Source organism: Anguilla rostrata, chromosome 8 (assembly GCF_018555375.3).
Source record: "Anguilla rostrata isolate EN2019 chromosome 8, ASM1855537v3, whole genome shotgun sequence".
NCBI classification, from domain to species: Eukaryota; Metazoa; Chordata; class Actinopteri; order Anguilliformes; family Anguillidae; genus Anguilla; species Anguilla rostrata.
In genome coordinates, this window is record NC_057940.1 from 51,601,942 (window position 1) to 51,613,949 (window position 12,008).

Here is a 12,008-nt window from a genome sequence, read left to right on the forward strand (position 1 = left end):
TGTTTTTCACATTTTTATTTTTCTAAATTTTTTAATGCACTTGTCTGTTGAATGTGTTTTATATGTGTTTTACATGTACATGCAGGTCTCTCTTGAAAAAGAGATCTCGGTCTCAATGAGACTACCTGTTTAAATAAGGGAAAATAATAAAATAATTAAATCTATATATAGTAGTATATAGTAGACAATTATTATGTGAATACTTAAACATGTATATAAGTTGAGTCTTCACAGCTCAAGTTATTTTCTGTCAATTAACACAACCATTTTCACAATTTACAATTAAACTTATTCTTCTAGCATTTTACCTGGACATACCATCATTGTCTTTCCAGTCAGTATAATTGTTATCGTACGTATGAACTTGTGGCATTAGCTCTATTTTACTTCAGTAGAAAATAGTTTAAGAAAACAACATTTGTGCTAATTAACAGTTTATTAGTTTTACCAACACTGTGCTAGTACACAGATACAAAAGTAACACATAAGATAAGTTTTTTGTTGTTTTATTTTGGTTTTTTTTTTGCCATGAACTGCACATTTTTCAGTGAAAGCTGGAAAATCTGGAAATACAGATTCTCAGATGTCAATGTTTATTAAGTACTATCAAAATACATGCATTTTCTTATATGTTTCAGGATGCTTTCCTTCTTGTATCGGACGTTTCATATTTCTGGTCTTGAATGGATAAATTTTACCTTGTGATGCAACAAACTATGACTGACAAGGAGGAGACAGATACAGAAAGAGTATACATTGATCAAGAGAGGGAGAGAGACAGATTATGAGATAGATACATCCATAGGATTATAGTAGTAAATCTTGTACTTTAGGATTAGGATAATGTTCTTTCAAGCAATTTATTTTGCACAGTAAATTGAAAAAGGTTAATACAGATCATATAAATCATTACAATTTTTGCATTGTGTCATGTGTAGAATTTTAAATGGTGCACAGTATAATGTTCGTCATTAAATCAACACTTACAGGGTTTATACGAGTTCATTATGACCTTAGTGGACTCATATAAACTCTGTTAGAGTTTAAATAACAAAATATGAATAACAAATCTAAATAAGAATAACTGCCATACAGCAAAGAACAAGTACTTAAAACAAATTCCATGATCCAGAGGGCTTTGTATAGGGATGAATCTATGTATTTTTTAAAAGTCTGAAGAAAGCACCTTGGACAGAGAGAAGTCCAAACAATATTGTAAGTTTTGATATGACATTTTCAACATTCACAATATTATATCTGCAGTTTTTTGCCAATATATTTTATCACTTGATTGCAACATAAAATTGTGTTTTTGATATTCAGAACATTAATTGAATCATACTGAATTAATGTACTTTCTATACAAAACAACCTGTCAATGTTTTGTTCTATCCCAGCAAAAATGAATATGTATTTTAATGAACAATGCATATTGAAGATATTTAATACAGCATAGTGAATAACCGAACAGTAGGTTCGGAAATGTATAGAAGAAACTCATTATCACCCTTATTGTACATTTACATTTATATATACATAGCCATAGAGTGAGTTTTTTCCAGAAAACAGCTTTCAGGATTCTCTTAAAGCCTCTGGACTTGAAATGCCCTTGATCTGGGTGGAGTTTGGGCAGTGGATGGGGGAGAAGAGGGAAGGGGAGAAGGCTTGGAGTGTTGGGTTTGTGGAAACACAGGGGCCAAAGTCTCTGAGGTGGGGGTTGGAGAGGAGAACAGAGTAGGTTGAGAGGAGAGGTCAAGTTTTTGGGAGGAGGACTCGGGTGCAGAAGGATTGAGAGGAGGTGGAGCCTGGGTCTGTGACACCTGAGACTGCCACTGTGGTACATTCTCACTGCTCCCCTGTACTGACAGCCATGAAGGGCCCAGCAAAGAACCAGAGAGTAAGCTCTCTCCAGAGGGCTTCTGGTAGACTTGAGGACTGGGTTGGGACTGTACCCAATCTCTGTAGGACAGCAAGGGGTGCGAGGTAGACAGCTCCCGTGCTTCCTGAGTCAGTCCACCCAGAGCTGGAGATCCCTGAGGATGGAGATCGCTTCCATGGTGCAACCGTGGCTCTATTGCCCTCTGCGGGACAGATTCAACACTGCTGGCACCTGGGGGTGGGACTGAGCTTTGCGGGAAGAATGTCACCCCCATTGAACAGCGTGTTCCACTTTCTGGGTCATCTGTGTGGAGGCCTGGGCTGTACTGGGGTAGAGTTCTGCCCGGCTGCTGGTGGGAGGTGGTAGAAGCAGGCAGGGTTTGCATTTCACCAGGGAGTGACACCCTTTCACCATCCATACCTGCTAAAAAACAGGACAAGGGACTGGGGGTGAATCTTTTGGGCAGTGGTCCTGGCAGGGGGTGTGAGAGTGGGCCAGAGGATATAGGTGAAGAAACGGGCTGATGTTGGTCCCGGTCCTGCTGTTGGTCTGGCTGAGCAGCGGGTTGAGACGTAGAGGCTGCTGCTGATTGCAGAGTTGTTTGGACATCAGGACCCTCAACCATGGAGTAGGTGACAGGGTGGGCACTGTTACCATTGCCCATAACCTTGGTGACATGAGCTGATTCTGTTTCAGAATCTGGCTTGGTGTCATGTTTGACAACCTTCCGTGCCAGGACACTGTCCCAGGAGCCAAGCGCTGCTGCATCCCCTGTTCCTCCCCCCTTAGAGCCTCCACCTGCATCATTATTTGTCACCCTGGCCCCTGCCCCCGCTGCCCTCTGTGATGGCTGCTGTAGCAGGACAGAGTTCCTCTTTCCTGAGACAGAGAAAAAAGGGAACGGGTGAAGGACTGAAAGCTGCAGCGTAAGCAAATGCAAAAACATAAAAAAGTGTCATCCCTTGGCCATGAAAGTAATCCCCCTTGTGTGTCTGTGTTGATGGTCGAGCGGGCGACTCACCGATACGATCCAGTCGCTCCGCAGCCACGGCCTCAAAAGCCTGCCTCATCAGCGGGTGCTCCTCCAGAACCTCATTGAAGCTGTCCACCGACAGGGAAAAGAGGCGGCAGTAGGTGTCGGCCCGGACGCTCGCCGTGCGACGGCCTTTCGTCAGCAGGCATATCTCTGAGCAGACAGGGAGCAGGAGGCCAAAGTTGAGGTGCAGGCAAAGTTTGTATTCCAGTCAGTCTAACCCAGACATTCAGCACACTGTAGTACTCCGAAGACACCCAAACTCAACACCCAGAATTCTTTAGCTTTTCTCATTTGCAACAGCTCACCCCCAAAGTAGGACCCATCGCTGAGCCTAGTCTCCTTGTTGCCGTGGGTGATGACGCTCACGCAGCCATGCTGGATGAAGAACATCTTGTATCCCACAGTTCCCTCGCGGATGATGAGGTCACCTGGCTGGAAGACTTCGAAGCGCAGCTTGGTCAGCACCGCCAGCACAAAGTTGGGGTCGGCGTTGGCGAAGAGCGGCATGTTGGCCACTAGGTTGCGACAGTTGAAGCTCACAATCTCCTAATGGGGGAGAAGAGAAAAGAGTGGTGAGTAAGGCCTTTACATGCCATCCTTATGTGGTAAAATATATATGCTATCTTTTTGTATTTACAATATTTGTTGTACATTTTACAATTTTACAGTTATTGTATTTTAACCAATAATAATCCAATCCATCACAAGGTTCTTAATTCTGATAACCACCAAATGAAAGGTTCCTTACATATGTAGAGCAAGAGGCGGAGTTCAGAGATAGAGCAAAGTTCAGGCAAAGTTCAGAGATAGAGCAATAAGAAGACCTCTTTGAGCGGGTCGCTCAGCTCCCCCAGGATGTTCTCCTCATCAAACATCTTGCCCTGGTAGCGGTGCTCATAGTACTCGTGTATCTTCTGACGCATGTCCGAAGGCAGCTTGTGGAATGACATGTACTCCTCCACCTGCTTATACTGGGGCATACCGAATTGAAAACTGTGAAACTAAAAGATTTTTATTTTTACCAGATCAAAAGACAAAATGCTCAGCACTTTTCTTAAAAAAGTAGAAAACAAACAGTGAAGCTGTGCTTCAAGCAAGAGCTATACACATTTCAATGGAAAGTGTACCCCTTAAATTATTTAACTAAGGCTTGTAACTTACGAGTTTTTATGCTGATGTCAAAGATATCCTGGAAAAACCTTGAAAATTACTGTAACTGTATATTGGAATATTAATATCTCTGTACATTCTTTAATTTGAGGCACAGGCCACGCCTAGGTCAGTATAATTATTCGCAACACTTATAACTTTCACACACAAAAACAAACCCAGCAAATTAGGTGGTACCTTTTCCTGGTACTGTCGACGGGAGGAGTCGAGAGACTGGACGAGGGTGGTGGCGTGGCCGAGGAACATGGCGTAGCAAGTGGCGCCTACGATCATGCTGAGCATGGTAAGCCACACGTCTGTCATCGACTGTGGGGCCTGAGCACCGTACCCGATACACAGCATGTGGCTCATTGCCTTGAACAGGGCGTAGGAGTACTGCACGCTCCACGTGTTGTTCTTGGGGGGGTAGATATGGAAGACAGGGAGAACCAATTAATTTTTATTTATTTATTGTAATATCATTATTACTAGTCTCATCACAACTATTATTATTATTATTGTGTTATTGGTATTTCACCAATGTCTTGCTTCAATGCTATACTTCAGTAATATTGTCATCATGCCAATAAAGCATTGTTCAATTGAATTGGGACACAGACACACGCAATGGGTTAACGGCAGTGCGCTTGGCTGGAGTTTAAACCTCAAACCCCAGAACTGCATTTCAACTGGAACAGCTGATCCTTATTCCACAGCTTTGGACAACTGCACCAGTTGGTATGCAGTTCTGTGTTCTACAGGTTTAAACTTGAGGTAAGCACATGGCAGTTGATGCAGATGCACTGAATGCTTAGACACACTCCAGTGTTCCAGGAGTTCCATGAGCTCTGCAACCCGCCCCTTATTTAAAATAATGGCCATGGGCTTGTAAGGTATGACCGAACGTGAATTTATCAGCCATGCAAGCCCCTGCCACCCTCCTTACCACCATGTGGTTCTTGGCCACCCAGCAGTCTGCGGGGAAGTCCTGCAGCATGGGCACCAGGAACTGCAGGCACCCGTCCCAGTGGCACAGCAGCAGCATCATGCCGATGAGGTTGACGATGCGCACCACCGCGCTGGCCAGGTCGTAGGTCATGTGGAAGATCTGACGCGCGGACAGGGTTGGTTGTTATCAGTGTAGGAAAGGGGTGGAGAGCGTTTTCCTCTGTGGGATGATGTAATCTTACTTGTGTTGTGATATGATTTGTTTTTTACTCAATTCAGCTTGAGGCGTGCAGCATTTGCCATTTCTTTTTCTTTATTGCAGCTGAATATTATTTGACGAACTTGTGTATACAGGGATGAAATGTTTGTCCTGTTTTCTATGAGCTTGCCTCCTTGTATAGCCCCCACCCAAATATATATGTAAGTTATACACATGTTTTTTTTGGATAGTACTGTGTAAAGACAACCTTCATGGATGCAGGTCCCTGTTTCACCTTCTATTCATATGCCCTGCTATCAATGACTCACACACATGCTCTGATACACTTTACATACTTAAACCATTTTGAATAGCCCATTGGCATATACCGTGGTCCCTCCCTCACCTCTTCCCATTGGTGGATGTAGCGAATGAGGCGGGAGAGGCGCAGCAGTCGCAGGAGGCTGAGGATCTTGGTGAAGCGGACGATGCGCAGGGCGCGGGCGGTGCGGTACACCTCCGAGTCCATCAGCACCTCCAGGTCCACCACCAGGAAGATGTAGTCCACGGGGATGGACGAGATGAAGTCCACCACGAACCAGCTCTTCAGGTAATGCTGGCGGATGACCAGCGGGTCCAGGATGATCTCGGCGTTGTCCTCCTTCAGGATACCCGTGCGGAAGTTGAACACCAGGTCCGCAAGGAAGAGGGTGTCGGACACCACATTGAAGGCGATCCAGGCGAGGGAGTTCTCATTCTCAAAAAAGGTGATGCCCACTGGCAGAATGATCAGGTTCCCCATCATTATGAGAAGCATTAGCAAGTCCCAGTAGAACCTAATATTTAAGAGGTAGGGTAAGATAAAGCAGGGTTTTGGATGTGGTGTTAGTAGGAGGAGAGCAGGTAGTGTTTACAGTGGAATGTTGATATAAATTGACAGGGACATAGTTGTGCAGAGTGTACGGGTGGGTGTGGGATAGATTGTAGGTAGAGAATAGGAGGGGGAGAGGTGTCATTGGAGGAGGTGGAGGGATATAGCATTAAAGAAGTGTGGAAGGAGGGGTGAAAGAGAATTGGGATGGATCGTGGGGTAGGTTTTGGTAGAGGGCAGGTACAGAATCAGGGCAAGAGTGGCAGAAAAGTTTAAAGAGACGGCAGGTTATTACTCTACACCCAGGCTCATGCCAGGACACAAGGCTCATTGGCTGGAGGACGTGAAGCCCAAGGCAATGTGGTGTAACATGACTGAACACAATGCTTTCTATAGCCTGTCCCATTCTCTGGAAAACAGTTCCCTCAACAATTAAAGTCTGAATTCAACAAACAAATATGTATTGCAGACTGGCAGCGCAATAGGCATTGTTTAGGAAGGAGGGAGAGGGTTCACCTGCTCATCCCGTAGATTACCTATGCGCTCTCAGAGGGATGGACACCTGCTCATCCTTTCCAGATTGATAACTGACATACTTTTCCGAGACACACAAGACGGCGTTCCAGTACAGCCCACCGCCCTACATCACTTTACTTGTCATCATTTTATAGCACCGCAGGGCTAAATATAGATGCGGATTGGGTTTCTTTAGCTGGTTACTTTTTCCAAATTGCCACCATCCACACATGCTCTTCCCCTTCCTAGACAGACTCCATTTTGTAATTAACCCTCTCTTGTGTTAATGACGTGTTGTGTCCAGTGACTTGGCTGTCACCTGAGCTCTGTGAGAATGGCCATCACCTTATTACTCAGAAGAAGACGGAAAGAGGCAGAACAGAAAGGAAAAGAAATATGCCTCTTGTTTTGGAAGAGACTGTCGAGTCCAAGCCTGGCAAACATGCTATGGTGACCGATACGTAAGTTGTTGTCAACAACTGACAATCACGCCAGTTCAGGATTAACTATATTTATTCAAGTCATTACATTTGATGCGGTAATTATTTTTGTCACAACTAACTGGTTTGAAGTTGCTTATTTTCAGTTTAAAATCACTTAAGACTAATACTTCCAGGGCAAAAGACAATGGCAACATTTCCACCGCGCTGCTGAACAGACCTAAATGACAAAGACAGGTCAGGGATTCAGTAATCCAAATCATCTTGCCCTATATTGCAACCTCAATTCCTTTATCCCCTTATATTGTGGTTGCACATAATCTTCTCTCTTTCTCTCTCTCTCTCTCTCTCTCTCTCACGCACATACACACATTTTCTCACTTTCTCTTTCAGTCTCTCCTTTGTCTTTCCCCCTTTTGTCCAGTATTATACTGCATTTAGGACATGGTGAGTTTGAGCTATCTGGCTCATTTTTATTTATTTTTTTTTTTACACAGGACTAGATTCTTTTTAAATGGCACAATGGGCCAAAGAACCTAACTTCCTATTGATTTAACAATGGACAGATAGGTGCCATGAGTGGATGAATGCGCAAAATAGTAAAATGTGCAGTTAGCTAGTGTATACCAGGTTCAGAATAAAGTACTATCCCTTCCTTTGTTTTGCTTTCATCCCAATTTTTATTGTGTGCTCTATTTTATTGTTCTACCTTTAAAAAAACCCCTACCACTGATCTTCATCCCAGAGGACTTTCCACACTATTTGCATTTTCTCCTCAAGTCTCTCCATCCATCTCTCCTGTTTCTGATCTACGACAGGCCTGCCTCTGTTACTTCCTGCACGTCATCATAACTATCCTCTTCCCCATTCACCCTTGTGCCCCGGGGTACCTGAAATCACTGTAGGGGTGGATGATCCAGACTCCGATGGACTTCACCCTTTCTTGCTCCGCGGCCACGCCCTTGTGGCTGCCGAACATGCGAAGGGAGAACTTGTTGACCCCGGGCTGCAGCATGCTGCTGAGCTGGCTCTGCATGAACGTCCGCCGGTAAGGGCTGCCGTACTCCTCCAAGCTGGGCGCTGCGTCCGCGGTCCCGTCCACATTGCTGTCCCGGACCAGGGGGGCGGCGGTCTTCAGCCCTCCGGCCTCGCGGCCCTCAGGGGCGGGGGCTCCCGGTTTGATGAGCGGGAAGCCGTCCTGGCTGGGGCTCCCGACAGATTTCTGCCTTCTGCTTGCGTCCCCGCGTTTCCCTTTTAGGGAGACCCCGGACAGACCGAACCCTCGGAGAGGAAGGGTACTCTTGCCGTGCTGTTCGGCGCCTCTGTTTTGGGAACCCGCTGACCCCACGCCTTGTCCCATACCATCCATCTCAAATGAATAACAGTCAGGTTTGAGTGGTGGTCGAGATGGTTACACTACCTCAACAATAAGGCAAAAAGCAGATGTCAAGTTATCAGTGTTAAATGCAGTCCCTCACATCACTTTGGATGTAAAATTATTAGGCTGAGTTGTGTGAATTATTTCCTAGCAGTAAGAGTTTTGTTTTTTCCTTCACAACAACTCAAAGGAATAGGCATCCCACTATGCCCTTCCTTCTGGTAAGTCTCAACTCTCCTACTCTTGTTGCATGAATATCTTCCTCTCAATAAATACGGCAACACCATTGTATCCCGTTTACTTCTTTCAGGGTGATTCCTCAAAGCATTTGTTTCCCCCTTCTTTCTTGGCACACCACTCTTGGAGGGAAACCTGTTATCTGAGCTCCAGCCGTCAGAATCTTGGTTTTAAATTCCCTCCGAGGTACGCATGAGTGGGTACTGTCCACTCTGGCCAGGACGATCGTTCAAACGCTCCTGGTCAGTGAGATAATCGTATAGTCGCCTGCAGACTGACGTTTGTAATCTTTGAGCGAGAAATGATAGACAGACGCACAAAATGTTGGCTATGCATTAAAAGAGACACTCAGGGAACGTCAAATCATAGAAAACAATGTCTTTCAATCGCTCGAAATCCACAAACACAATGGAACGATGTAATGATGCGCGAAAACCAATACTTCAGCGCAACGGGTCTCCATCCAATAAAAGTAAGGAAGCCTTGATCTGGTATCCAAGTGTATAGTCAATCTGAAAAGTTTGAATGCAGTTTCGGGTCCTCTTTTACTTTTTATATCCGTTGGAGTAGCCTGATTGACACATGCTGGTTTATAATTCAACGATGTGTTTCGCAGAAAAAAAAATGTTAAAAAAAAAATCAAGTCACAAAATTGGATTGGACACACAATTCTATTTTAAACAGATAGCAGAAAAACATAAATCGCAATCCTTAAAATCTTTTAATCGTGCAAGTCTAATGATGCTGTATCATTCAGGTGTGCAGATAGCCGACGTAATGAAATCTAGATAAAGACTAATCGGCTTGTCGTCGAGAGCGTATTTTCATCTCCCTCCCACTGACAGCTACAAGTACACGGGACACCCGCGAGACACAGGTGTTGGATGCAAACGCATGTGAGGGAGGTGCGCGAGGGGTGGAAAGGGCGAGGCGATGAAAGCAGAAGGAGATGGGAGGTGATAGGGGAGTCTAGATGCTACAAAACTAGAGACGGAGATGGAGACGATAATGTGGAGGTGGTGACTGAACTTAGCAACGTTTTCTTAGGCTGCTCTTGTGAACGCAAATGCACGTTCAAGTCTAAACCTTTGATATAAAGCCACGGAAGATGTTAGTGAAGTGATTAATCTTGAAACACAGCCTTAAAACAACTTATTTGAATAATGACACTACTTAGACTGACAACATTTTCCTTGACTGTAATGGAACATTAAGAGGCTAGTGGGCATATTGTACCTCTGGTAATGTCCCAAAACATTGCACTTGTATCTTATTAAGGTCTTAACCGAGCTGACCAGATTTTACCAGAAAGAAAAAGAGCAGTGCTTAATTATTCAGCTTCTAATTAGGATGGAATTTTCTCTCTTCCACACACAAACTGCACGCTGAGGGTGGGCTGCAGCACACATCACTCAAAGATTTATTGCTGGGATGCCCCTCTGCTGAATTTTGAGGGTGTGTCAGTCAGCACCTGGTCAAACCTGGGTGTAGAGTTTCAGTGTGTCAATCAGCCCCTTCTGTAAAGGGCTTTATATCGAGTTACAGGATGAGAGCATGAGTCTCTTAATGTGAATGAGGACACAGGGGCGCAGTGGCTGTGGGTCCAAATGGGTCACTGTGTTGGAGAAGCTGTTCATCAGTAGCGTTTGTCAGAATGACCCATTTTGTGTGAACAGAGTGTTGCAGGGATTGTGAAAGCAAAGGAGTGAGTCAGCGTGACCTTCAAGAACAGGGAGTGTTCAGGTCAGTTAACGGGAACAGACGCCCGTACTGTTAAAGTGTCGACACGCACATGGCGTCAGTGGGCCATAGTACGTACCCTGTCCCCTTTGGCTGGAAGGCCACAATGTTATGAGGTTTCCCGGGGCTAAGAAAGGGGAAGAGAGGGGCAGAGAGAGCAAAAGAGAGAGAGAGGGGGGGAGATGAGGAAGGAGGGAAACAGCTAGATAGCTGTAATTAACGCAGATACACAGAAGCACTGCAAGCAGGTACACATAGTCTACGGAAAACATCACCCAGTTATACATTCCATCACTCCACACTAGGAAAGCTAATAAAGGGCTGGGGGAGGACAGGAGAGAAGGATGGCAAAAGAGAGAAAGGAGAGGAAAAGGAGAGTATAGATCAGAGACAGACAACAAAGAATTAATATAAACAGATATAGCACAACCTTTAGTTTATTTGACACATATCTGCAGCGCAAAGCAGATTGGTGAAGCCTTGCATTCTGGGTAATGATATTATTGCTTTAATTGACATGGGATTATAAAATTAAACATAAAGGGACTGTGCTATGATTTCATCCATTAGGTTAAAACCAAGGTCCATCCATCACAAAAAAATGTGAAAAAATAAAAATAGTACAACAACAATTACATTCTTAAAAAGATCCCCACTAAAGATATTTCATGAGTACCCACTGAAGGGATTTCATGATTTCTTTTTCATGATGTACATGTTTGGTAGAATTGGGAAAACGTGTTTTTCGCAGCAGAGGCTTTTGCAGTTTGCAGAGTTTGTGAGATGGCGTAAGGGGGAGAACCGCAGAGAAAACACCTTAGTGGAGAGTCGGCACCAGCCCACTTCAGCACTGTGAACCTCCCGGGGTCTTTACTGTCAGAGCAGAGGGCTGGACCAATAAAACTCCGCTTACAAGAGACACTGATGAGTGTGAGTCTGTGTGTTGAGTAAGGGAGTTACATCTCATATATCTGCATAACTATAATGACTCTTCAACTTAAGAGTGGCGCTGTCTGAAGAGAGAGAGAGTGAGAGAGAGTGTAAAGAAATGATTCAGAAGGTCAGAAGGGTATGTATAACAGGACAGCATATTGCCTAAAATGTGTAACACAGCATGAATCAAAGTTGACATGGTGTGTGGCATATTATTATTACTGCACCTTGCTGCATGTACAGTCTATATGATTCTGTAACATTTGGAACTGCATGGTTAAGCGTCTACCTACATTAGCAAGCTACTTTTCCCTTATACCACCATACGGTCCCATAGGTCCTCAGGCCATGGGCTGTTGGCCATCCCCATATCTAGACTAAAGAAAAAGGAGATCAAGGTTTTGCCACAGTAGCTCCCAAACTGTGGAACTGCCTCCCTTTAGACTTAAGATCTGTGATCGCTGTGGACACCTTTACACAGTAAAGGTTTCTGTACCGACTGGCTTTCGGTTAAAGTCGATGCTTGGTCTCTGTGGCCCTGTCTGTTTTTATTTTATGCTTCAGTAAAGCACTTTGTGAACTTGCTCTTGAAAGGAGCTATATAAATAAGCTTTTACTCACTCACTGTGAGAAAACTGTGCGGAACAATATTTAACTGTGACAATGAACGGCATATTACTGT

General features: G+C 44.5%; 1 protein-coding gene across 1 annotated transcript; it reads right to left on the reverse strand.

Moving 5' to 3' along the window:
* Positions 1-630: 630 nt before the first annotated feature.
* LOC135261923 (potassium/sodium hyperpolarization-activated cyclic nucleotide-gated channel 3-like) lies at positions 631-9,474 on the reverse strand. Its single transcript, XM_064348622.1, has 8 exons — positions 7,929-9,474; positions 5,618-6,047; positions 5,011-5,172; positions 4,263-4,481; positions 3,740-3,886; positions 3,221-3,461; positions 2,901-3,065; positions 631-2,758 (listed from the first exon to the last, which is right to left on the reverse strand). Exons 1-8 carry the CDS (start codon positions 8,405-8,407, stop codon positions 1,584-1,586), a joined length of 3,018 nt encoding a protein of 1,005 aa, XP_064204692.1. The 5' UTR covers positions 8,408-9,474; the 3' UTR covers positions 631-1,583.
* Positions 9,475-12,008: the final 2,534 nt, after the last annotated feature.